A 27500-nucleotide genomic window follows, 5' to 3' on the forward strand; every position below is an offset into this window, starting at 1 on the left:
CATGGGTCGGGTGGCGTTCTCCAGCTCCATGGGTCGGGTGGCGTTCTCCAGCTCCACGGCTCCCCTGGTCTCCAGCTCCGGGGCGCGTGGCGTTCTCCAGCCCCGGGGGGTTCTCCAGCCCCACGGGTCGGGTGGCGTTCTCCAGCTCCACGGGTCGGGTGGCGGTCTCCAGCTCCGAGGCGTTCTCCATCTCCACGGGTCGGGTGGTGTTCTCCAGCTCCAGGACTCACCTGGCGTTCTCCACTCCGCGGGACGGTTGGGCTCCGGGGATCGGGTGGGGGCCGGGGATCGGGTGAGGACCGGGGGTCGGGCGAGGACCGGGAGCCGGGCGCGGACCGGGAGTCGGGTGAGGACCGGGGGTCGGGTGAGGACCGGGAGTCGGGCGCGGACCGGGGGAACCTGGGGATTAAAGTGGACCCTGAGCTTAGATTTGACTGTCAGGTGAGGGCTGTTGTTAAATCTGTTTTTTTCCACCTGAGGCAGCTGGCAAAAATAAAGCCGATTTTGTCAAGGCAGCACTTTGAGACGGTAATCCATGCCTTTGTTACCACCCGGCTGGATTACTGCAATGCACTGTATCTGGGGGTTAGTCGGTCCTCCATCGCCCGTCTCCAGAGTGCAGCTGTTCGTCTCTTGACTGGCACATGAAAGCATGATCATGTTTCACACCTTTTGGCCTCTCTCCACTGGCTGCCTATTCAGTATAGGATTCGTTTTAAAATTATTTTATTTACTTTTTAATCCCTAAGTGGTCTTGCCCCGTCCTACCTATCTGAGCTTCTTCACCCTTATTCGCCCTCCCGCTCTCTCAGGTCAGATGATCAGCTGCTCCTGATTGAGCCAAAGACTAAGCGGAAGCTCAGAGGGGACCGTGCCTTTGCTGTGTCGGCTCCGAGATTGTGGAATGAATTGCCTCTGCACGTTAAACAGGCCCCTTCTCTAGCTGTTTTTAAGTCACTCCTGAAGACATATCTATTCTCCGTGGCCTTTGTCGACCAGTGAGGTGTTGAATTGTTTATTAACTTTATTTGATTGGTTTTGCTGCGTTGTTCGTACTCGTGTTTTATGTTTTTTTAATTTATTGTTTGGATTTTCGTATGTAGTTTATGCGCCTCGTGGTAGTTCTATGTTCTGTTGTTCTGCCTGTTTTATGATGTCTTGCTTGTTTTCTTTTTTCTGTACAGCACTTTGGTCAGCTTTGGTTGTTTTTAAGGTGCTTAACAAATAAAGTTATTATTATTATTATTATTATTAATAATGTGTACATAAACACAACAAAATTTAATCAGGAGTGGATATGTGGATGTAAAAGTGAAATCTCTACCAAAATGGAAAATATCTCAGCGTTTCTGTGTGTGGTGTTGAATTAGCAACGATCCAATGGCAGAGTGGGAGGGGGAGAGAGGGGAAAAGATGGGAGGAGAGTGGGGGGGGAATCAGAATTGGATAGATAGATAGATAGATAGATAGATAGATAGATAGATAGATAGATAGATAGATAGATAGATAGATAGATAGATAGATAGATAGATAGACAGATAGATAGATAGATAGATAAACCTGAAGTTCAACCACGTTGTTCTATCTGGGATTGTTCTTGCCTAATCAGATTTAACACGTCAGTTACATCTACTGATTATTCAGCAAAAAATCTTGGAATATCATATGCCGTTTTCGAGTTTAATTAGGCATTTTTGTTCTGGAAATTTGTGGTGAAAGTCCATGGTTGCATGAAAGTGCAACTTAAACAGATAAGGTGATAAAGAAAGGTGTAACATACTGTATATGCCTTCATCAGTGTAGGTTAATTTGAGCAGTGATTCAGCAGCTGTATAAATTGTTCCTCATTGAACACCAGTGGTCGCAGACCTCCAGTCAAAATAATACTCTCACACTACTGCCCTCTGTCTTCTATGGTTGCTAGAACACACTATTTAATAATGCTCTGTCAGGTGGTACGTTACAAGGCATTTTTACTAAACTTTATTGTTTGTGATTTATATAACCAATTTGAATGAAAGTATGTGGAATAATTAGTAAGTTTGTAGGAAACACAATAATTAGCTGAATTGTTGATAGCGAGAATGGTTGTCAAAAGGTACGGCAGGTTTATAGATCAGATGCAAACATGGTTAGAGAAATGGCAGGTTGAATTTTATTCAAAGAATGTGCATCTCTCAGACAAATGGGATGAAAATAGTTTGATTTTACAAACATCTGGCAGTATTGGCAACTCTTTTGGAGCATCAGGTATTTAAAATGTTTACAGGGAAATAACAGGGCCTTGAACATTCAACTTTTCACACCCATTGTTCTTCATTCAGTCTTCGCAACATCAACAATCAAAATGATAGCAGGCAGTTTTGGAAGCCTTACCCCACTACTCAAACCTCAGGCCAAAAACCTCGGCGTGATATTTGACTCAGCACTGAAATTTGACAAACAAGTCAATGCCGTGGTAAAAGCGAGCTTCTTTCAGCTTTGGACGATAGCTAAACAATTCCTCCACGTTGATGACCTCGAAAAGACCATCCACACATTTATTGCTTATTGCTCTTGTGCTTCAGCTTATGGTGGTGGTGCTGAACATATCATGGGAAGTTGCAGTAGATGATGCCTAGTGTGGCCACAGTGCTGTTGTGGTGGATGCCGTGCCAAATCGACAGTATCCTTCACAGCAGGCAGTGAAGAAAGCGAATGGCTTGTTGGCCTTTATAACATGAGGAATCGAATATACGAGCAAAGAGGTCCTTCTGCAGTTGCACAGAGCCCTGGTGAGACCACACCTGGACTATTGCATGCAGTTTTGGTACCCTAATTTGAGGAAGGAAATTCTTGCTATTGAGGGAATGTCGTGTAGGTTTACATGGTTAAATCCCGGGTTGGTGGGATATGCTGAGAGAATGGAGCAGCTGGGCTTGTATCCTCTGGTGTTTTGAAGGATGAGAGGGTATGTCATTGAAACATATAGGATTGTGAAGGGCTTGGACACACTAGAGGCAGGAAACATGTTCTTGATGTTGGGGGAGTCCAGAACCAGGGGCCACAGTTTGAGAATGAGGAGTAGGCCATTTTGAATGGAAAAACAAACTTATCAATTCGGCAAGGCAACGTCAGCATTCTCAAACAAACTTTTCAATTAGGCAAGGCATTCTGAAACCAACTTTTCAATTAGGCATGGCAACGTTTGCATTCTCAAACAAATTTTTCAATTAGGCAAGGCAACTTTAGCATTCTCAAAACAACTTTTTTAGCATTCTCAAAACAACTTTTCTATTAGGCAAGGCATTCTCAAATCAACTTTTCAATTAGGCAAGGCATTCTCAAATCAACTTTTAAATTAGGCAAGAAAACTAGCATTCTCAAACCAATTTTTTAATTAGGCAAGGCAACTTTAGCATTCTCAAACCAAATTTTCATTTAGGCAAGGCATTCACAAACCAACTTTTTAATTAGGCAAGGCAACTTTAGAATTCTCAAATCAACTTTTCAATTAGGCAGCGCATAATTAGCATTCTGAAACCAACTTTCCAATTGGGCAAGGCAACTTTAGCATTCTCATACCAACTTTTCAATTAGGCAAGGCATTCACAAACCAACTTTTTAATTAGGCAAGGCACCTTTTGCATTCTCAAATCAACTTTTCATTTTTGCAAGGCAATTTTAGCATTCTCAAAACAACATTGCAATTAGGCAAGGCATTCTCAAACCATCTTTTCAATTAGACAAGACACTCTCAAATCCAAATTACAACTAGGCATGGCAACTTTAACATTCTCAATCCAACTTTTCATTTAGGCAAGGCAACTTTAGCATTCTCAAATCAACATTTGAATTAAGCAAGGCAACTTTTGATTCTCAAACCAACTTCTCATCATTTCAATTAGGCAAGGCAACTTTAGCATTGTCACACCAACTTTCCAACTAGGCAAGACAACTTGAGCACTCTCAAACCAACTTTTCAATTAGGCAAGGCTACGCTTGCATTCACAAACCAACTTTTCAATTAGGCAAGGCATTCTCAAACCAACTTTTCTATCAGGCAACGCATTCTCAAACCAACTTTTCAATTAGGCAAGGCATATTTAGCATTCTCAAACCAACTTTTCAATTAGGCAAGGCAACATTCGCATTCTCAAACAAACTTTTCGATTATGCAATGCGTTCACAAACCAACTTTTTAATTAGGCAAGTTTACTTTAGAATTCTCAAACCAACTTTTCAATTAGGCAAGGCAACTTTAGCATTCTCAAACCAACTTTTCAATTAGGCAAGGCAACATTCACATTCTCAAACCAACTTTTCAATTAGGCAAGGCAACTTTAGCATTCTCAAACCAACTTTTCAATTAGACAAGGCAACTTTAGCATTCTCAAACCACATTTTCAATTAGGTAAGGCAACTTAAGCATTCTCAAACCGACTTTATTTTGGCAAGGCAACATTAGCATTTTCAAACTAACTTTGCATTTCGGCAAGGCAACTTTAGCATTCTCAAACCAACATTTCAATTAGATAAAGCAACTTCAGCATTCTCAAACCAACTTTTCAATTATGTAAGGCAACTTTTTCATTCTGAAACCAAAGAAAACTTTTGCATTTTCATACCAAAAACACTTTTGCATTTTCAATTAATAGTTTTTTATTGAAGGGAAAAAAATAAATAAATAAATTCACAATACATCTGATGTATGGCATTACATTTTCCTCCATTTTGTTTTTTATAAATAATAATAATATAAACAAAATAACCCTAACCCATCCTCCCTAAACACCCCCTGGCACCTTATTTTTTCACAATCCAAATATATCACAAAATCAAATGCACTTTTTAACAATAATAAAGTAACAAAACAGAATAAAGGCAGATCCCCACTTACTGTCAAGTGCCCTCAGTCAATAGGTAGTTCCTTTAGACCCTCAAAGTATGATAAAAAGGGTTCCCATTTCAAATAAAACTTTTTTACAGACCCCCTCAATGTGAATTTAATCTTTTCTAACCTTAAAAAAAAAATGACATCTTCCAGCCAAGCAGCAGCCGATGGAGGAGTGGTAGATTTCCAGACCAGCAAGATTCTCCTACGGGCCAAAAGTGATGTAAATGTAATGATATCAGACTGGGTTGTATGTAAACCCAAGGTTTTATCTGTTACACCAAATACAGCTACAAGCGGGCAAGGTCTCACTGTCATCCCAAGGATTTCACTGATGGTTTTAAAAATTACTGCCAGTAGTTAACAAGTTTGGGGCAAGACCAGAATGCACGAGCTAGATTGGCTGGAGATAACGAGCACCTGTCACAGCCAGCGTCCGTCCCTGGATATATGTTAGCAAGCCTGGCTTTGCTTAAATGAACCCTGTGTAAAACTTTAAATTGTATGAGCCCGAATCTAGCACATGATGACGAGGAGTGGACTTTTTTCAGCGCTTCTGTCCAGCATTCCTCAGACAGATCCATACCAAGGTCATCCTCCCACCTAGCTTTAACTTTGTTCAGGTGTTGATCTCCCAAATACATCAATTGAGAATATACTGCAGAGATCAGTCCTTTATTTGCAAAGGTAAGAGTGAGTTTATCCAACACTGTGACAGGAGAGAGATCAGGAAAAGAAGGAAATGTTTTCATGCCAAAGTGGCGAACCTGAAGATATTTAAAGAAATGATTATGTGGGAGGTCATGTTTTTTGTGTAGGTAGTCGAAACTATCAAATATGTTGTTAGTGTATAAATCCTTAATGCACATAAGACCATTCAAACCCCATTGTCGAAAGGTTGAGTCAAGTGTAGAGGGGGGGAATAAATGGTTACCATGAATGGGACCCAGAACTGAAGCTGATGTAAGCTTATAATGGCAACGAAATTGGTTAAAAATTTTGATGGTGGATAGTACGACAGGGTTGGATGTAAATCTAGGGGGTTTCAATGGCAGGGAGGAATATACTAAAGCTGGGAGAGGCGAGGAGTAACAGGATTGTGATTCAAGCAGACACCAGTCTGTATCTGGTCGGTGGAGCCAGAATAATATCTTTTGGATATTGGATGCCCAGTAATAATCAATAAAGCTAGGAAAGCCCAGTCCACCTACTTTGGAGAGTGCACTTATTGACCCTTGGAACCTTGTTACCTCATATAAAGGAGGTTATAGATTGGTTAACTGAGTTAAAAAATGACCTGGGTAGGAAAACCGGCAAACATTGGAACAAGTAAAGAAATCTGGGAAGTACAGTCATCTTCACTGACTGCACTCTCCCAGCCATAGTGAGTAGCAGTCTACGCCATCTCTCAAAGTCAGCCTTCATTTGGCTAACTTGAGGCATGTAGTTAGCTGCAAACAGGGATGAGAAAAAGTGGGTGATGTGTATTCCTAAATATACAAAACCTTCTTGAGATATGGGAAAGGGCAGGGTTTCCTGTTGGATCTGTAGGGCTAGGTTGATGGGAAAGCATTTGCTTTTTTGGAGGTTTAGTTTATAGCCGTAAAAAGTCCCAAACTGATCCAACAAGGACACAATTGCAGGGCCACTGGCTGTAGGGTCACTCACATAAAGAAGAAGGTCGTCGGCATATAGAGACACACGATGTTCCCTGTTTCCTCTCCTAATGCTCTGGAATAATGTAGTTGACCTAAGTGCAATAGAGAGGGGCACAATTGCAATCCCAAAAAGAAGCAGAGACAATGGGTAGCCTTGACGAGTGCCACGGGTTAATTGAAAATAATCAGATCGCAAATAATTTGTCTGTACACATGCTAAGGGTGAATGATATAATGGCTTAACCCAGGCTACAAATATTTTGCCAAATCCAAATCTCTCCAAGATTCTGAACAAATATGGCCACTCCACTCGATCGAATGCCATCTCCATGTCCAAAGAGATAACAGCCTCTGGGCGCGGAGAAGCAGTGGGCGAATAGACCACACTGGCCAATCGGCGGATATTAGAAAAGGAATGACGATTTTTAATGAAACCTGTTTGATCTTCTGAGATTATTTTGTGAAGTTGGCATCTAAACGGCAAGCCAGCGCCTTCGCCAAAATGTTTACATCTACATTCAAAAGTGAGATGGGGCGGTATGGTCCACATTGAGTCGGATCCTTGTCTTTTTTAAGAAGAAGTGAAATAGAAGCCTGTGAAAGAGTGGGGGGGAATGAACCTTTTTCCAAAGATTCTTGAAACATTTCTAAAAGAACAGGTGTGAGCTCATCCTTAAATTTCTTATAAAATTCTAATGGGTAGCCGTCAGGGCCCGGGGTTTTACCGCCCTGCATCGCCATAATGGCATTATTAATCTCTTCCTGACCAAGGGGTTGGTCTAGATTTTCTGCGTCTTCTAATTCCAGAGTGGGTATTTCCAAATCGTCTAAGAAAGTTTCCATATTCATAGTATCAAAGGGGAATTCTGAGGTGTAAAGAGAAGAATAAAAGACTGTGAAAGTATTGTTTAGTTATTTTGGATTGCTTGTTATGTCTTGGTGTAAGTCTCTTATCTGAGGAATAAGCCGTGACGCGGATTGACGCTTCAGTTGGTGAGCCATAAGCCGGCTCGCCTTATCACCATATTCATATTAAAGACCACGAGTCCGGAGAATTAGTTGTTCTGTTTGATTAGTAGATAAAAGATTGAATTTCGTTTGTAAATCAGCACGGCTTTTGTATAATTGGGTGGTGGGTGCTTCAGAATATTGCCTATCCAGGGTCAAGATGGATTTTAACATGGTTTCCATTTCCTTCTTGCGTTCTTTATTGGCGTATGAAGTATAAGATATGATTTGACCTTTTAAGTAGGCTTTTAAAGTTTCCCAAATTAAAGAGCAGGATACGGACTCAGTTTTATTAATTTCAAGGAATGTGTCTATGTTAGCTGATACAAAACTGCAACATTTCTCATTGGAAAGCAAAAGGGGGTTGAGTTTCCAAAGAGGTCGTTCTTTAATATTTAAAGGAAAGCCTAGGTCCAGTATCACAGGTGAGTGATCTGATATTACTATAGCGGTATATTCAATTTTCTTAACCCTAGGAATGAAGGGGCTGTCTATAAAAAAAATAGTCTATTCTGGAAAAAGAATGGTGAACATGAGAAAAAAAAGAGAATTGTCTAGCAGTTGGGTTCAGAAATCTCCAGTTATCCACCTAACCATTTTGTTACATGAACAGTGAGAAGGTCTTTGCCATACCAGAAGGTGTCCCCTTAGAACTAGACCTATCAACCAGTGGATTAATAGCACAGTTCAGGTCTCCCGAAAAAATTAGCTGGTGCGTGTTCAGATTGGGTATTAATGACAGAACCTTATTTGCAAAGTGAACATCATCCCAATTAGGGGCATAAACATTCACTAAAACAACAGGATTTTGAAAATGACACCCGGAAACTATAATAAACCGGCCATTAGGGTCACTGACTATGTCAGACGGTGTAAACTGTATTCTTTTGTTGATTAATATTGCCACACCCCTGGACCTACTATTAAATCTGGAGTGAAAAATCTGACTAACCCACGTTTAACGCAGTCTATTATAATCTTGCAGTCTTAAGTGAGTCTCCTGTAAAAGTAGTACATCTGTTTTCAGTTGTTTTAGGTGAGAAAAAAATTTAGCTCTTTTAACCGGACCATTAAGCCCCTTTATATTCCAAGATATAAACCTCACAGGATTGCCTCCATCAATATCACTATTAGCCATATTTCAAAATATGATTAAAATATACATACAGCGTCTGCCATCCAGAACCACGTGAAGGCTACATGTGAGAGCCCACAATGGGGGGGGGGGGGGGGGGGGAGAAAAAAAAAAGAAGAGAAAAAAAGCAAAAAAAAAGAAAGTCGAATGCATTTGTAACAATCAAAGAATGAGCTGCCATTACCCCAAAACCTTTCCTTCATCCCCTTATAATAACAACAACAAAAAAATGTCACCCCCAAAAACCTAGATCTTCTTCCCCGACTGAGGATGATCGCAGGCATTACAAAACAAAAAACTTCCAAAGTGTTCCCTAACTAAAATTTTTGATCCAATTGAGGGTGGCTCCCTTCTTTGAAAGTTGTACAGTCATTTATTCTACTTTTAAGATATACTAGTCCAAGTGCAGACCCGTTGGGTCTGTTTCCCCAATGCGCGTTTGCGGGGGGGGGACTGCGGCATCACACTCAAACTAACCCCCCCCCAAACACACAGGGGCCGGAGGAGGGGCGGGGGAGACGGGGGGGGGAGGGAGGGGAGAGGGGGAGGAGGAAATGGGAGAGATTTGGGAGGGAGAGCAAAGCGGAGTAGGGGGAGTAGATGTTAATGCATTTGGTTGTCTCTGTACTGTACACTGACAATGACAAGTAAAATTGAATCTGAGTCGGAGTGAGAGGGGGATGGGGGGGGGTGGAGAGTGGGCAGTGGGAGTTTAGTGGGGAGGAAACGAAGGGGGGGGGGGGTAGGGGGGAGTGGTGCAAGAGAGAGAGGGGAAGGGGGGGGGAAGGAGATGGGTGAATAGGGGGGGAGAGAGGGGGTGAGGAGGAGGGGGGGGGAGAGGGGGGGAGAGAGGGGGGTAGGGAGAGGAGGGGGGGAGAGAGGGGGGGGAGAGAGGAGGGGGGTGAGGGAGGGGGGAGGGGAGGATGAGAGTGAGGTGGGGGGTAGGGGGGAGAAGGGTTGGGGAACGGGAGGGAGGAAGGGTGGAGGAGGAGTGAGAAGGGGAAGGGGAGAGGGGGAAAGAGTGTGGAGGGAGCGGAAGAGTGGGAGGAGGGGGGGAAGAGTGTGATGGGAGGGAGAGGGGTAGGGGGGGGGGAGAGAGGGGAAATAGTGGTGAGGGAGAGGGGAGGGTAAGAGTGCGGAGTAGGAGCAGAGGGGTAGGAAGAGTGCTGGAAGAGGCAGAGATGAGTTGGAGGGAGAGGTGGGGGGGAGAGGGAGAGGGCGGAGAGGGATGGACGTTGGGGGGGGGGGGGGAGAGGAGGGGAGAGAGGGGTGGGTGGGGGAGGAGAGGGGAGAGAGGGAAAGGGAGGAGGAGCGATGGGTGCGGGAGGGGAGGGGTTGAGAGAAGGGGGGGGGGGGGGGGAAAGAGGGTGGGGGGGGGGTGAGAGGAGAGGGAGGGGGAGGAGGAGGGAGGGGGAGGGAGGGGGGGAGGGCAAGGGGAAGAACGTGGAGGGAGGGGGAGAGGGGGAGAGTGTGGAGGGAGGAGGAGAGAGGGAGGGGAGAGAGGGGGGTAGAGTGGGGAGGGGGGGATGGGGGGGGGGGGGGAGATAGTGGAAGAATGGGGAGGGGAGGGGGAGAGGTGTAGGGGGAGTGGTGGAAGCGCGAGGGAGGGAGGCGGAGAGGGGGAGAGGTGCAAGAGGGACAGAGGGGTAGGGGTAGGGCACGGGGTGGAGGAGAGAGGGGATCGGGGGGGAGGGGAGGGGGGGAGATAGGGGGGGGGGGTAAGGCAGAGAGAAGGGGTAGAGTCGGGGGGAGAGAGGGGGAGAGCGGTAGGGGGGTGGTGGAAGAGGGCCAAGGGTAAGGGGCAGGGGGAGAGATGGAGGGGGTGCGGGGGAGAGTGAATGGGTGTGGGGGGGGGAGAGAGTGTTGGGGATGGGGGCAGGAGGGGGAGGGGGGGGAGAGAGGGGAGGGGGCGGGGTGGGCGAGGGGTGAGAGGGGGTGGGAGAGAGGGGAGAGAGGGATGGGAGGAAAGGGGGAGAAAGGGATGATGGTGGGAGGGGAGGAGAGGGAGAGGGAAGAGGGGTGAGGGAGGAGAGAGGGATGGGGAGAGGGGAGAGAGGTGTGGGGGAGGGGCAGAGGGAGGAGATGAGGGAGATGGGGTAGAGGGGTGCGGGAGAGGGAAGGTGAGTGGGAGAGAGGAATGTTTAGGCACTCAATTTCATGAATGAATGAGTGATTCTCCAGGAGTCCGGGAGTGAGTGAGTGTTGGAGAGAGGGGAGCGAGGAGGGAGAGTGGCGAAGAGAGGGAGAGGGGGTGGAGGAGGAGGTGTGGGGGGGGGGAGAGAGGTGTGGGGGAGGGATGGGGAGGGAGGGAGGGGAAGAGTGTGGAGGGAGAGGAAGAGCGTAGTGGAGAGAGGGGAAAGAGTAGGTAGGGAGAGAGGGAGGGGGAGGGTGGGAGAGTGTGGAATAGTGCAAAGGGAGGGGGAGGGGAAGGAGGAGTGGTGGAAGAGGGTCAGAGGGGTAGGGGAAGGGGGGGGGGGGAGAGGGGAGGGAGGGGGGGAGAGAGAGGGGTGGCGAAGGGAGAGGGGGGGGGGGTGAGGATGAGTGGGGACGGAGGGGAGGGAGAGGTAGGGGGAGGGTGGAAGAGGGACAGAAGAGGGGGTGGGGTAGAGAGGGGGTGGGGTAGAGAAAGAATGGGGTGGAGGAGAGAGGGATGGTTGGGAGAGGGAGAGGGGTGAGGAGAGGGAAACATAGAAACATAGAAATTAAGTGCAGGAGTAGGCCATTCGGCCCTTCGAGCCTGCACCACCATTCAATATGATCATAGCTGATCATCTAACTCAGTATCCTGTACCTGCCTTCTCTCCATAACCCCTGACCCCTTTAGCCACAAGGGCCACATCTAACTCCCTCTTAAATATAGCCAATGAACATGCCTCAACTACCTTCTGTGGCAGTGAATTCCAGAGATTCGCCACTCTCTGGGAGAAAAATGTTTTTCTCATCTTGGTCCTAAAGGATTTCCCCCTTTATCCTTAAACTGTGATCCCTTGTTCTGGACTTCCCCAACATCCGGAACAATCTTCCTGCATCTAGCCTGTCCAAACCCTTATGAATTTTGTAAGTTTCTATAAGATCTGCCCTCAATCTTCTAAATTCTAGCAAGTACAAGCCAAGTCTATCTAGTCTTTCTTCATATGAAGGTCCTGACATCCCAGGAATTAGTCTGGTGAATCTTCTCTGTACTCCCTCTATGGCAACAATGTCTTTGAGCATTGGACATTGTGAAATCACACAATGGAACGTTCACCAGGGGCTGGGCTGGGGCTGATTCTATGGGTGAAATGCCAGTATTTTTTGAAATATTGGAGGGGGCGGGGGGGGGCGGAGACATTGTTTCTCTTGTCACGGCTGTTCTCTACTTTTGTCTTGAATTCCTTTTTTTTGAGAAATTTCTAACGTTATTTCTTGTTGTTCATTCCTTCTATGAAGCCAATAACATATGAATAAAAAGGACAATTTTATCTTTTGTAGATATTTATAAACTTCTATAAACATTGTACTACCATATACCGATCTTGCTGTATCTTGGCAACTTCCTCTCGTCTCTTGTGCCGTTCTGCTCATTACTGCTTCTCAACGTTGCTTTGTGTTGTTCCTTGAACATCCAGCAACTCGATTGTCCCATCTCTTTGCATGATGTAAAAAAAAGTGAAAGATATTTATTACGGTGTAGATATTCATAAACTTGTAAAGGTAATTTCATCTATTGTAGACATTTATAAACTTCTTAAGACAATTATATATATAAATGCATTTACCTATAATTTTAAAAAAAACATTACACAATTATGTACCATTTTGTATGTAATTTGGAAGCTTATTGTTGTGTCTCTTGTTCCATGCAAACTTCCATTAATTTTTGAAGCTCCTCAAGAGGTTCAGTCCTTTCTTGTTCTGTCTCTTGGTCACTTCTGATCCATACTGCTTCTCAACATCTCTTTACAGTGTCCATTGACCATCCTGCAACTTCTTTGCTCCTGCTTCTGGGCATGAATTTAAAAAAAGGAGATATGTATTACAATGTAGATATTTATAAAATTCTATCTGTCAATCCATCAACATACAAATAAAAAAAGAGATTTTGTATCATATACCAATTTCGGTATTTTCTATCAATTTCTTGTTGTGTTGCTTGTTCCCTACTGTCCTCATTTATTTGTCACAGATCCCAAAGACGTTCAGTCTAAATATCTCGGATCCAGAAATGAGGCGACAGTGACAGCTCTAGACAAAAAGGCAGCATTTGAATGGTATTAGGGCATTCTGATAAAACTAAAGTAAATTTGTATCAAGGATAAAAAAAAACAATGCACGGGTCCGAAATAATTTCAAATACTGACCTTTCATCCATCTTAAGATCTGAAGTTGATTTTCACTGATGGTTACAGAAATTTCAATTCCACTGCAACTCCTGAGAAAATGCAGTCAATCCTTACAAACAAAATAACTCGATAATAGACCAAAGTGGAAAGTAACACTCATGTCAAACAACAGAAAAGGTAACAATAATTTCCTACAAGGCAGAAATTAACCACACAACCTTGATACGCAATGTCATACCAACAACAAATCCTCAAACATCAATATCTCGGCAATCATCATTTACTCAATAATTGACTCAACAATTGAACTGTACCTGATACATATACCCTAGATGTGCAAGCCTGTAGTTTTATATCTTGCAGCAAATAATTCATCTGCAAGCTTTATCGTGAAGCATGAGAACAGCTCCAGCAACTTTCTATCCAAAAATCAAATACAACTGGTAAGATTTTACATGTCACTTAATGTGGCCTTGAAGCTTTTTCTGAGGCAGCATTTTAAACTTTTGTGTGCAGAAATGTGATTCCTGTGTTAAACATCCCTTGTTGAACTGAGGAGCAATAATCAAAAGTGTCGAAACTCTGGACATTCGGTTCCTTCCTGCATCGCTTTTTGCCTTCAGTTTTGCGTTCTTTCATTGACTTGAGGAAAATTTGAGCGCTTAATGCAGCAGTCATTTCTCAACAAAGCATTTGTTTAATTACAACATTCCTGGTTGATGTCCCATCCTTCAGGAACACTTTTACTTGTTCCTTCACCTTTCCTCTGCTAAGAGCTACATATAGTTGGCCATGTTGAAATACTGGTTTCTCAAGGTATAGCAAGACCTTCTCCATGGTTTGTCCTTGTGCCTTATGAATTGTCATCGCAAAACTCGACAGAATAGGGAATTGGCTCCGCCTAATGGGAATGTTTTCATCTTCTGACAAATTGATCTTCATCCTAGGAATTAGAACAATCTCTTCTTTGTAGGCCCCCATGTTGATTCTAGCAACTATGAGATTATTGTGTAGCTGTTCTACAATCAACCTCGTTCCATTGCATAGCTTTGGGGGTTGCAAGTTTCTGATTAAAACAATTGGAGATCCTTTCTTCAACTCCAATTTGTGTGGTGGTAATCCACAGATCTCGACTGAATCGAGAAATTCCGTTGGGAAGTGAGTTGAATTTGTTCCGTCAGTGACAGAATTGAAAGAATAGTACTCCCTCATGGTTCCAGGGAAGCGTCTGACACACGCAGAATTGATTCTTCTCATCGTATCATTGTGAGGAACCAAGATACAATTGTTAGAGAATAATGTTGCAGGGTGGTCAAATGCTGGATAGATATAATCAATGCAGTCATCCAGTGTTCTTGCTGAGAGAACCATGTCTTCTGGAATGTTAATTTCATTGTCTTCATTCTTTGCAATCTTGTCCTCTCCTACATCTAACAAAAATTTAGAATACTCGCCCTTTCCTTCGCTCAATCGCATATTTCTCTTCAATTCAAACTTTGTGAAAGTCCGCCACAAGTACGATGTCTTGATGCAGGCGTTTTGAACATCAATATCACTTCCCATCTTCACTACAGGAAGGAGTTGTCTAAAATCACCACAACAAATGGTAAAAATTCCGCCAAAATGATCCTTTTTGCGGCATACATCTTGAAGAGTTCTGTCCACCGCTTCAAAGCACTCCCTCCTAATCATTGGACACTCATCCCAAACAATGAGCTTCACTCTCCTGAAGAAATCTCCTGTTTTAGAGTTGCTGTTGATGTTGCACGTTGAATCCTCCGTCACATGGATAGGTATCTTGAATCGTGAATGTGCAGTTCTTCCACCAGGCATTAATGTTGCTGCGATACCAGACGATGCTACAGCAATGGCAATTTGACCTTGAGCTCTAACCGTGGAGAGGATCAAATTTATGATAAATGTTTTTCCTGTTCCTCCTGGTGAGTCAATGAAAATTATTGAAGATAGATCCCTCTGCAAGTAGTCGCACACATGGTCATAAACTTCTCTCTGCTCAGCATTCAGCAGAGGCTCATTCTCATCAACAAATCGCTGTTGTTCTGATCTATTGTAATTCAATTCATTAAGTAAATCAAAATTTTCACCATCAATGTCCATCCTTTCATTTCTTGGTCGGGGCAAGGAAAAAATTTCCATTGTGGTGTTGCAATTCTCAAGCTTGTCCTGAATATAAAAGAGAGCCTGATCATGATGTCTGTCATCTATTGTGATATTCTGATCACTTTTTCTTCTTCGCTCGCTTTCAAGGTAATCCTCAGACATGCAATTCTTGAAGCGATCCCATAATTGTAGAGGATCGTTGATGTCAGTATTTGTCAGCAGAACAACAAACAAATCCCTGATTGCCCTGGGGAGTCTTGTCACTTCAGCATCTTCCATTGTTTGTTGCCAATGGTCGTCAGCTTCCAACAAACCTCTTTCTCTGCAGACGTCTTTGAAGGAAGGAAGAATTACTCCATTATGTGTCTTCAAGGACTCGAAAGACACTGGTCCTTTCACGTGATGCAGAAGCAGTCTCATGTAGAAGAGGTCACCTAGTTTTGGAGAAATGACATGTATTCTTCCAAGAACGTTGACTTCAAAAATACCTGGGAAGTATTCCACACTCTTCCCAACCTTCCTTCTTTGCCATCTCTTGCTGTTCCATGTATAAAATCGAGGTTCATCAACGTACAATAGTGTTCTTACAAACGGATCTTCAGAACTCAATCGAACAAATTCAGTCAAAGTGGTTCTCACAATTCCATCATTCATCCCTTGCTGAGCAGCATCAAAAAATACTTGTTGTTGGTCTGGTAGATGTACATCAAGTTGAATGACAGGGGGGTGTCTCTCATGAGTAAGAAATCCAAGGACTGATGCCCCTGCCTCTGAAGGACCAATGTATCTGCCAGTCTGGTACTGTTTAATCTTGTCATTTACGTTAATTCCAAAAGCTGCCTGATCACATCCCTTCAAGGTGTACTTGATGACGTATTTGATTGACTGTACAGAGCAGCATATTTCGACGTTGAGGTGACATTTGAAAGCCTTCAATAGTTCTGCATTATAGGGCACAACCCAATTAGAAGTAATAGTCTGAAAGAACGTCCTTCTTGATGTCCCTGAAATCCTCCCATTGCGGGAGATCTTCTCCTGCACAGAGGATACGAATCATCGCCATACATTGTGCTTTCGACAAATGGCTTTGGGAATCTCTTGGTGCATCTTCCTTCCTTCCAACATCGAGATGTGGCCTTGCAGAACGGTCCATGGATCATGTGCTTGAGTACCAATTTATGCAGCTCAGGATCTGCTTGTGGGTCTGGAATTTCAGCTTGCACAAATCTTTCATATTGTTGAGGTCTTGGCTTACTCGCTTCATCAAGCCAAAGCAGACAATGGAAATGAGGCAGGCCTCTCTTCTGATATTCCATAGTCAAGATGAAAGCAATACAGTTTCCAAAGAAGCCATCTGGTCCAGTGACGGTCTTCATGAATATTTTTCTTTTCAGCTCGAATACTCTTGCTATTAATTCCGGTCTATCAGACGGCTGCTGATTTGGAAAGAGGCACTGTCGAATCTCGCTCCAATTTGGATTGCAGGTCATTGTAATGAAGAATGCAGCAGTACCATACTTCCGAACATACATCATGGCGTCCTGGCATCGTCCCATCATATATCTGGGACCACCGACAAATGTTGAAGAGAGGACGATGCGCCTTCCAATGTTTTCCAAGTCATCATCATCATGTAATGCATCCGTCAGTCCTTTGTACGTCGTTGACCTCAACGATACCTGATTCATGCGAAAATAATTCAGTCTATCACCTTCCATTTTAGCCGCCATATCTACAAGGTATTGTTGGAAGAGTCCTCCTCCTCTCAAAAGCTGGTTGAATTCATTGTCACGATTCATGATCCTATATGCATAATATTGCATTAGTGTCAATTTTCTGCCGGTACTCATTTGGAGTTGTGAATGCCATCCGTCATCACCAAGTGGAAAGAAAAGGATGTATTGAAAACTGTCATAAGACCTATGGGACTCTGAAATGATTTGCAGACCTCCTTCTGCTCCTCCTCTTCCTCTTCTTCTCAAGACAATGTGGTGTGATGTTGCCACAGGCTCATTACTGCTTGCTATGATGACGGCAACTTCATTTGCAGTTTGCGTGTTAAACCTCCGTTCATGTTGGAAAGGTGGCCGATAATTGGGATCAATAACGATTGATGCCTCCGGTAAATCTCTAATTCTTTCCATCGCCATCACAAGTGAATGAATGTAAGGGTTGTTTAGTCTTATCATGTTTTCAAGCATTTCAACAGTGTCCCTTTGAATACCAGCATCTTGGAGTATACTCATTCGCAACCCAATGCTATCTTGCGGGTCCATGAAATAGATTTGTAAGAATTTACTTTGTTGATCTTGGTCAGGCATCAAAGAACCAATGAAATGATGAATCTGGCCTTGAATGATCACTGAAGGATTCCATCCATGTGACACCACTTCCTTGGCACCAAATGACGTGAATTGAAAGAGACAATTGTATTGTCTAATATTCTTTTGGAACTCATGTGCTTGTGGCGTGTCACCTGTATACAAATTAAGGAGTGCATTCGGGAGTGTTTTCAGAGGAGCAATGTTGACCTTACCCTTCATGCAGCAAAAGTTGGTTGTTTCTGCTGAGAAGTGTTTAGCTCGACAATGAAGGCAAACATTGGTCATTTGACCAACATCAGCATTAATATTTCTCCTTATATGTCGTGCATTTCGTTGTTCATCCAGCCTTCTAGTTCTTTCATCTCCCATCTCTGAATCCCTTCTCATTTGTATTCTTTCTTGATGTTCCTCAAGATGTTGAGTTGTTTCTTGTTGCATTTCTTGAGTTCTTCTCTCCTGCTCCCTCTCTCGTTTATTTCTGAGACGCTGACTTTTTTCTGGCTCTGTCTCTTGAGTTCTTCTCTCCTGCTCCCTCTCTCCTTTATTTCTGACATGTTGACTTCTTTCTTGCTCTGTCTCTCGAGTCCTTCTCTCCTGCTCCCTCTCTCGTCTATTTCTGAGGCGTTGCCTTCTTTCTGGCTCTGTCTCTTGAGTTCTTCTCTCCTGCTCCCTCTCTCCTTTATTTCTGACATGTTGACTTCTTTCTTGCTCTGTCTCTCGAGTCCTTCTCTCCTGCTCCCTCTCTCGTCTATTTCTGAGGCGTTGCCTTCTTTCTGGCTCTGTCTCTTGAGTTCTTCTCTCTTGCTCCCTCTCTCGTTGATTTCTGAGACGTTGAGTTCTTTCTGGCTGTGTCTCCTTATTCCTTCTCTCCTCCTTCCTCTCACATTTTTCTCTGAGACGTTGAGTTGTTTTTTGCTGCATCTCATGTGCACTTCTCTCCCGCTGTCTCCCCTGTCTATCTTGTAGACACTGAGATGTTTCAGGCTGTGTCTCTTGTGCCCTTCTCTCCTGGTTCGTCTCATGTGCACTTCTCTCCCGCTGTGTATCCTGACTATCTTGGAGACAGTGAGATGTTTCAGGCTGTGTCTCTTGTGCCCTTCTCTCCTGGTTTGTCTCATGTGCACTTCTCTCCCGCTGTGTATTCTGACTATCTTGGAGACAGTGAGATGTTTCTGGCTGTGTCTGTTGTGCCCTTCTCTCCTTGTTTATTTCTGGATTACCTCGGAGATGTTGTGTTCTTTCTTGCTGAGTGTTGTTCTTTTCTCCTCCTCATTACTTCTTGATGTCTCATTTTCTCATCACACGACCGCCCTGTATGTTTATTCCTTCCTCTTGGCATGATTTGAAAACAGAATCTCAGTTGGCAATGAAGACTGGATTAAGTTTTTCAAGATGGAATTTTTCCGAATTAAAAAAAACCCAAACACACTCTCAGTTATCAATGATGACAGATGAATTTATTCAAAATAGTAGCTTTCAGATCAAATGAAATAAATCACAAAGAAATTGTTTTGAAATCTCAGTTGTCAATGAAAACAGATCAATTTCTTGAAAATGGAGCCTTTCCTCTAGAATGAAATCAATCACAATGAAACCTGTTGTCAATTACAATGAAATGTTTTTTAAATATGTTGTCAATTTAAACGTCAATTAAAAACCAAAAAAATGCTGTCTATGAAATGAAATGTTGTCTTTAAGAATTAGAGACAATTGTTAAGAATTCAGAAATTTCAAAATTGGAAACGGGAATAGTCCCCGAGGATTGGCGTACTGCGCATGTTGTTCCATTGTTTAAAAAGGGGTCTAAGAGTAAACCTAGCAATTATAGACCTGTTAGTTTGACTTCAGTGGTGGGCAAATTAATGGAAAAGATACTTAGAGATAATATATATAAGCATCTAGATAAACAGGGTCTGATTAGGAACAGTCATCATGGATTTGTGCCTGGAAGGTCATGTTTGACTAATCTTCTTGAATTTTTTGAAGAGGTTACTAGGGAAATTGACAAGGGTAAAGCAGTGGATGTTGTCTAAATGGACTTTAGTAAGGCCTTTGACAAGGTTCCTCATGGAAGGTTGGTTAAGAAGGTTCAACTGTTGGGTATAAATGCAGGAATAGCAAGATGGATTCAACAGTGGCTGAATGGGAGAAGCCAGAGGGTAATGGTGGATGGCTGTTTATCGGGTTGGAGGCAGGTGACTAGTGGGGTGCCTCAGGGATCTGTGTTGGGTCCTTTGTTGTTTGTCATGTACATCAATGATCTGGATGAAGGTGTGGCAAATTGGATTAGTAAGTATGCAGATGATACCAAGATAGGGGGTGTTGTGGATAATGAAGAGGATTTCCAAAGTCTACAGAGTGATTTAGGCCATTTGGAAAAATGGGCTGAAAGATGGCAGATGGAGTTTAATGCTGATAAATGTGAGGTGCTACACCTTGGCAGGACAAATCAAAATAGGACGTACATGTAAATGGTAGGGAATTGAAGAATACAGTTGAACAGAGGGATCTGGGTATAACCGTGTATAGTTCCTTGAAGGTGGAATCTCATATAGATAGGGTGGTAAAGAAAGCTTTTGATATGCTAGCCTTTATAAATCAGAGCATTGAGTATAGAAGCTGGGATGTAATGTTAAAATTATACAAGGCATTGGTGAGACCAAATCTGGAGTATGGTGTACAATTTTGGTCGCCCAATTATAGGAAGGATGTCAACAAAATAGAGAGAGTACAGAGGAGATTTACTAGAATGTTGCCTGGGTTTCAACAACTAAGTTACAGAGATAGGTTGAATAAGTTGGGTCTTTATTCTCTGGAGCGCAGAAGGTTAAGGGGTGACCTGATAGAGGTCTTTAAAATGATGAGAGGGATAGACAGAGTTGATGTGGACAAGCTTTTCCCTTTGAGAACAGGGAAGATTCAAACAAGAGGACATGACTTCAGAATTAAGGGACAGAAGTTTAGGGGTAATATGAGGGGGAACTTCTTTACTCAGAGAGTGGTAGCGGTGTGGAATGAGCTTCCAGTAGAAGTGGTGGAGGCAGGTTCATTGGTATCATTTAAAAATAAATTGGATAGGCATATGGATGAGAAGGGAATGGAGGGTTATGGTATGAGTGCAGGCAGGTGGGACTAAGGAGAAAAGAAATGTGTTCGGCACGGACTTGTAGGGCCGAGATGGCCTGTCTCCGTGCTGTAATTGTTATATGGTTATATGGTTATATGGTAAAGATGTAACAAATGGGGAAAATTTAACGTTAGAAAAGTTTTTTTTAAACTATATTTTTAAAACATCAAAAAAAATTAAGCGTTGACAAAGTGAAAAAGCAATGATTTAGAATCTAAGCTGTCAATGAAAGGACAGAAAATTTATTTTAAAAAACGGCATTTAAACGTCAATCAAAAATAAAAAAAATGAGGGAGGGAGGGGAGTTGAAATTATTAGTGTTAAAAAGTAATGTTAAGTGAGAAATAATTCAATTCAATGAAAAACAAATAAAGAATTTAACAATAAAATGTTAATGTTAAAAATGAAATGCACTCTTGAAGATTTATAATGGACAGTTAAATGAGAAAATTCAATGTAATAAAAATAAAGAAAATAACAATGAAATGCAATAAAATGTTAATTTAAAAAAAATAATCTTTTAAATTAAATACACTTTTTTAGATTTATAATGATCAGGTAAATGAGAAACAAATAAATTCAATCCAATAAAAATAAAGCTGATTATTATCATCAGACAAATGCAATTCAGGACTTTTCTCTTCACAAGCAAAGACAGAACGACGGTTAGTGAAGAATTCAAACAATCGCTGAGCGTTCAAGATTCTGTGCGCGCCTCCTGCACCAAGGGGGGGGGGGGGGGGGCGTGTGTCGTCACACACAAAGATCTTGTAGTGGAGAGCTCCACTATAAGATCTTTGGTCACACACTAAGCTCGCGCCTCCACAAACAGATGAGCGTCTTCTTGAATGGAGAGCGCGTGGCCGCCTCCACAAACAGTCACACACACTGGACTTCTTGAATGGAGAGCGCGTGGACCCGCCCCCACAAAAAATATTATGTGAGGAGGGAGGGGGGGAGAGGGGGGGGGAGGGAGAGGGAGAGGGGGAGAAGAGGGGGAGAGAGGTGAAGGGGGGGGGGGTGGGAGCGGGCATGCATGAGTCGAGAGAAGAAAGAAGGGCAGAGAGAGAGAGAGAGAGAGAGAGAGGTTGGTACAACAACAAAAAAGCTGGATAAACTCAGCGGGTGCCTTCTTCCGGGTTTCGGCCAACGGTGACCATTCAATTTGCTCCATAGATGCTGCCGCACCCGCTGAGTTTTATTCAGCTTTTTTTATGTCTACCTTCGATTTTCCAGAATTTGTAGTTCCTTCTTAAAGACAGAGACTGTGCACGGTAAGGGAATGAGGAGGGAGAGGGGGAAGAGTGTGGATGGAGTGGGGGGTCTAAGCTACTACAGTAAATTAAACATTGTCACTAATGCCAGCGTTTTGTAGCGGTAAATTGAAGCCGCGGTCTCAATTAATAAGCGGCCGATTCGTGATCGTGGAGCCGAGGATCATCTCCGCGGGCGGGCAGGGGTGAGGGGGGGTGGCTGTACATAGTGCCATCTGTAGCGGTCGTCTGCTCGTTTTCAGACCCTGATAACGGGAGAAAAACGGAGGGATATCGATCACTATTTACCGCGAGTACCTAAGTTCCGCGATCGGAGCACTTTTTCCCGGAAAGTTTTCGCAGGCAGCTTCGAGATTATTTGTTAAAGACTTATTACTGTACAACAGGCTGGCATTAGTGACAATGTTTAATTGACCGTGTTATAGTTTAGGCCCTCAATTTCATGAATGAATGAGTGAGTGAGTGAGTGAAAATTAGGGACTTTGCTTTCTTGCACTTTAATCCACTTCGCAGCACTTTCATCAGCCTTTTTTATGCTTTTCCCACTAAATAAAATGAACCTGCTGCAAGTTTCCATGACATTTATTCTACAGAACAACACACCGGAATCTCCAGTAAAACAGGCATCTGTGAAGCCCCCTCAGCCATTTTGTGTGCTTGCCTGAAACAAAGCGCGTGATTGGCCAACTGGCAGACAACTCAATGTCAAACGTGCTTTCATTGGACTAAAAAATCCCCGACATTTTTCCGGTTTTCTCTAATTTAATAAAAATGTGCAAGTCTTCTTCATATCGAGTTTCAGGGGTGATTTATATAAATATTTTTACGCAATATGAGACAATTTCATGTAGTTTGGTGACTTGGGTCACGAAACTGCTGAATAAAGCTCCTCGGCCCACAGCCTATTCTCTGTACTCCCAATATGGCAACAATGTATTTGAACATTGGGCATTGTGACATCACACGATGGAACGTTCACCGGGGCTGGGAGAGGGGAGGGAGGGGGGGAGAGGGAGGGGGAGAGAGAGAGAGGGGTGGGGCGAGGGAGAGAAGTGGAAGAGTGGGGAGGGAGGGGTAGGGGGAGTGGTGGAAGAGGGACAGAGGGGTAGGGGGAAAGGGTGCGGGGGAGAGAGGGAAGGGGTAGGGTAGAGAGTGAAGGAGGGTGGGGGTGAGAGGGATGGGTGGGAGAGGGAGCGGGGTGAGAAGAGGGAAACTTAGAAACATAAAAATCAGGTGCAGGAGTAGGCCATTCGGACCTTCGAGCCTGCACCTCCAGTCAATATGATCATGGCTGATCATCCAACTCAGTATCCTGTACCTGCCTTCTCTCCACACCCTCTGATCCCTTTAGCCACAAGGGCCACATCTAACCCCCTCTTAAATATAGCCAATGAACAGGCCTCAACTACCTTCTGTGGCAGTGAATTCCAGAGATTCACCACTCTCTGTGTGTAAAATGTTTTTCTCATCTCGGTCCTAGAAGATTTCCCCCTTATCCTTAAACTGTGACCCCTTGTTCTGAACTTCCCCAACATCGGTTTCTATAAGATCCCCCCTCAATCTTCTAAAATCTAGCGAGTACAAGCCGAGTCTATCCAGTCTTTCTTCATATGAAAGTCCTGACATCTCAGGAATCAGTCTGGTGAACCTTCTCTGTACTCTCTCTATGGCAAGAATGTCTTTGAGCATTGGGCATTGTGACATCACACAATGGAACGTTCACCATGGGCTGGAGCTCCTGCAAAGGCATATGTAAATGGATCCATTCCGATTGGACATATGTGAACATTGGGCATTGTGACATCACACGATGGAACAAATTAAAACGAAGAAAGGCAGCCGGCAGCCGGACGGATGGACGGCAGGTGACAGGCACACAGTTTTATATATTAACTAGACCAAGTGCAGACCCGTTGGGTCTGTTTCCCCAACAGCGTTTGCGGGGGGGGGGGGGGGGGGGGGGAGGAGGACGGGAAACGGGATAGATTTGGGAGGGAAAGGAGAGCAGGTAGGGGGTGAAAGATGGGGAGAGAGATGTGGGGGGGGGGGGGGGGAGGGGGGGAGGGATGGGGGAGAGTGTGTGGGAGGAAAGAGGGGGAAAGAGTCGGGGGGAGAGTGGAGGGGAAGGGGAGAGAAGTGGAAGCGTGGGGAGGGAGGTGGAGAGGGGTAGCGGGAGTGATGGAAGAGGAACAGAGGGATAGGGGAAGGGGGGGGGGGGGGAGAGAGGGAAGGGGGTGGGGGTAGACAGGGAAGGGGGGGTGGGAGATAGAGGGATGGGAGAGGGGTGAGGAGAGGGGGAGGAGAGAGTGGGAGAGAAGTGAAAGAGTGGAAGAGAAGTGAAAGAGTGGGGAGGGAGGGAGGGAGGGGGTAGAGGGGTAGTAGGGAGTGGTAGAAGAGGGAGGGATGGGGGGGGGGGTGGAAGAGGGACAGAGGGGTAGGGGATGGGGTGGGGGGAGAGAGGGAAGGGGGTGGGGTAGAGAGGGGAGGGGGGGGGGGAGAGAGGGATGGGGAGGGGAAGAGAGAGGTCTGGGGGGGGGGAGAGGCGTGGGGTAAGGGGACAGAAGTGGAAGAGTGGGGAGGGAGGGGTAGGGGGAGTGGTGAAAGAGGGACAGAGGGGTAGGGGGAAGGGGGTGGCAGTAGCGAGGGAAGGGGGGTGGGGGAGAGAGATCGGTGGGAGAGGGAGAGGGGTGGGGAGAGGGAAACATAGAAATTAAGTGCAGGAGTAGGCCATTCGGACCTTTGAGCCTGCACAACCATTCAATATGATCATGGCTGATCATCCAACTCAGTATCCTGTACCTGCCTTCTCTCCATACCCCCTGATCCCTTTACCCACACGGGCCACATCTAACTCCCTCTTAAATATAGCCAATGAACTGGCCTCAACTACCTTCTGTGGCAGAGAGTTCCAGAGACTCACCACTATCTTTGTGAAAAATGTTTTCCTCATCTCAGTACTAAAGGATTTCACCTTTATCCTTAAACTGTGTCCCGCTTGTCCTGGACTTCCCCAACATCGGGAACAATCTTCCTGCATCAGACAAATGCAATTCAGGACTTTTCTCTTCAAAAGCAAAGTCAGAATGACGGTTAGTGAAGAATTTGAACAATCGCTGAACGTTCAGATGCTGCGCGCGCCTCCTGCACCAAGGGGGGGGGGGGGGGGGGGGGGGGGGGGGGGGGGGGGGAGCGTGTGTCATCACACACAAAGATCCTGTAGCGTAGAGCTCCGCTATAAGATCTTTGGTCACATACTAAGCACGCGCCTCCACAAACAGATGAGCATCTTCTTGAATGGAGAGTGCGTGGCTGCCTCCACAAACAGTCACACGCACTGTGGACCCGCCCCCACAAAAAATATTGTGTGGGGAAGGGGAGGAGGAGGGTGGAGAGGGGGGGGGGGAGGGGAGGGGGAAGAGAGGGGGAGAGAGAGAGAGGGAGGGAGAGAGAGGGAAGGGAGGGAGAGAGAAGGGAGAGAGAGAGAGAAGGGAGGGAGAGAGAGGAGAAAGAGAGAGGGAGAGAGAGAGAAGGGAGAGAGAGAGAGAGAGAGAGAGAGAGAGAGAGAGAGAGAGGCTGGAACAACAACAAAAAAGCTGGATAAACTCAGCGGGTGCAGCAGCATCTATGGACCGAAGGAAAAGGACAACATTTTTGGCCACAACCCGGAAGAAGGGTTTCGGCCAAAAACGTTGACCATTCAATTTGCTCCATTGATGCTGCCGCACCCGCTGTGTTTATCCACCTTTTTTTATGTCGACCATTGATTTTCCAGCATATGTAGTTCCTTCTTAAAGGCAGAGACTGTGCACGGTAAGGGAATGAGGACGGAGAGGGGGCAGAGAGTGTGGAGGGAGGGGGGAAAGTGGGATGGGAGGGGGAGAGGGGTGGGGGGAGACAGGGGAAAGAGTGTGGGTGGGGGAGGGGGGGAGAGAAGTGGAAGAGTGGGGAGGGAGGGAGGGAGGGAGGGAGGGGGGAGAGGGGTAGCAGGAGTGGTGGAAGAGGGGAGGACAGGGGGGAGTGGTGGAAGAGGGGAGAGGGGTAGGAGTAGAGAAGGGGTGGGGAGGGAGAGGGTGACAGGGGTGGAAGAGGGGGAGAGGGGTAGGGGTAGGGGGGGGGGTAAGGGGAGAGAAGTGGAGGGAGAGGGAGGGGTAGGGGGAGTGGTGGAAGAGGGACAGAGGGGAAGGGGGGGGGGGGAGAGAGGGAGGGGGGGGAGGAGGGAAGGGGTGGGGGAGAGAGGAGAGGGAGAGGGGTGAGGAGAGGGAGAGGGGGAGGAGAGAAGGAGGAGAGAAGTGGAAGCGTGGGCAAGGAGGGAGGGGGTAGCGGGAGTGGTGGAAGAGGGACAGAGGGGCAGGGGAAAGGGTGTGACAGGGAGGGGGTAGAAAGAGGGGTGAGGGAGGGAGAGGGGTGGGGTAAGTGGAGAGGGGTGGAGTGGGGAGGGAGGGGTAGAGGGACTGGTGGAAGATGAACAGAGTGGTAGGGGAAGGGGGCGGGGGAGAGAGGGATGGGTGGGAGAGGGAGAGGGAGGGTGGGAGAGGGAGAGGGAGAGGGGTGAGGAGAGCGAAACAGAGAAACATAGGAATTAAGAGCAGGAGTAGGCCATTTGGCCCTTCTAGCCTGCAACACCATTCAATATGATCATGGCTGATCATCCAACTCAGTATCCTGTACCTGCCTTCTCTCCATACCCCCTGATCCCTTTAGCCACAAGGGCCACATCTAACTCCCTCTTAAATATAGCCAATGAACTGGCCTCACTACCTTCTGTGGCAGAGAATTCCACAGACTCACCACTATCTGTGTGAAAAATGTTTTCCTCATCTCGGAATGACAGTTAGTGAAGAATTTGAATAATCGCTGAGCGTTCTCTATGGCAACAATGTATTTGAACATTGGGCATTGTGACATCACACGATGGAACGTTCACCGGGGCTGTGGCTCCTGCAAAGGCATATGTAAATGAATCCATTCCGATTGGACATCTGTGAGCATCGGGCATTGTGACATCACACGAACATTCACCAGGGGGCTGGGGCTGGTGCTGCTTCTATGGGTGAGAAGCCAGTTTCTTTTTTTGAAATATTGAGGTGGTGGGGGGGGGGGTGAAGGATTTGATTAAAAAAGTGTACATAAACACGACAAGATGTAATGAGGAGCGGATCCGTACTGCAGGCGGTCGGATGGGGCCAGAGTTTTAAAAGTAGATAGATAGATAGATAGATAGATAGATAGATAGATAGATAGATAGATAGATAGATAGATAGATAGATAGATAGATAGATAGATAGATAGATAGATAGATAGATAGATAGATAGATAGATAGATAGATAGATAGGCTAAAGATAACCCTGGACAATCAAAGCATTACGAGAAAGAAGGAAGTGAAAATTGTATCCCAAATAGACATTTACATTTTGCTGACTAAGAGTCCTCGAATCACTACCCAAAATATGTAGCATTGCAGTTCAGCTCAGTCGAATTCCACAAATTAAACTGAAGAATAAACAAAACTTCCAAAGATCACCGCCGCAGGAGGCCGTGCCAATACCGCATGGATATCCTAAAAGGTCATTGTTCTTCATGGCTGTCACCTCCCCAGCGCGAGTAGTAAAATTTTTTGGCAGTCTCTGGTGTATTGCAATAGTGCTTTTTACCTTCAT

The 27500-nt window shown here is 45.1% G+C and overlaps 2 protein-coding genes across 4 annotated transcripts; both read right to left on the reverse strand.

Annotated features, from left to right (window-relative positions):
* Positions 1–3255: 3255 nt before the first annotated feature.
* LOC129711374 (ATP-dependent DNA helicase PIF1-like) lies at positions 3256–16557 on the reverse strand. Of its 3 annotated transcripts, none has more exons than XM_055658993.1 (4): positions 12769–16557; positions 12469–12654; positions 12185–12301; positions 3256–5078 (listed from the first exon to the last, which is right to left on the reverse strand). In XM_055658993.1, the coding sequence occupies exon 1, from the start codon at positions 15769–15771 to the stop codon at positions 13678–13680; it is 2094 nt and encodes a 697-aa protein (XP_055514968.1). In that variant the 5' UTR covers positions 15772–16557; the 3' UTR covers positions 3256–5078; positions 12185–12301; positions 12469–12654; positions 12769–13677. The 3 variants fall into 3 exon arrangements, with proteins under 3 accessions (XP_055514968.1, XP_055514969.1, XP_055514967.1); XM_055658994.1 differs by having other exon boundaries at positions 12178–12301; XM_055658992.1 differs by lacking the exon at positions 3256–5078 and having other exon boundaries at positions 11849–12301.
* LOC129710949 (uncharacterized) lies at positions 16050–27422 on the reverse strand. The gene is made up of 2 exons (XM_055658253.1): positions 27389–27422; positions 16050–18709 (listed from the first exon to the last, which is right to left on the reverse strand). Exons 1-2 carry the CDS (start codon positions 27420–27422, stop codon positions 16050–16052), a joined length of 2694 nt encoding a protein of 897 aa, XP_055514228.1.
* Positions 27423–27500: the final 78 nt, after the last annotated feature.

Source organism: Leucoraja erinacea, chromosome 29 (genome assembly GCF_028641065.1).
Source record: "Leucoraja erinacea ecotype New England chromosome 29, Leri_hhj_1, whole genome shotgun sequence".
In the NCBI taxonomy this organism is placed as follows: domain Eukaryota; kingdom Metazoa; phylum Chordata; class Chondrichthyes; order Rajiformes; family Rajidae; genus Leucoraja; species Leucoraja erinaceus.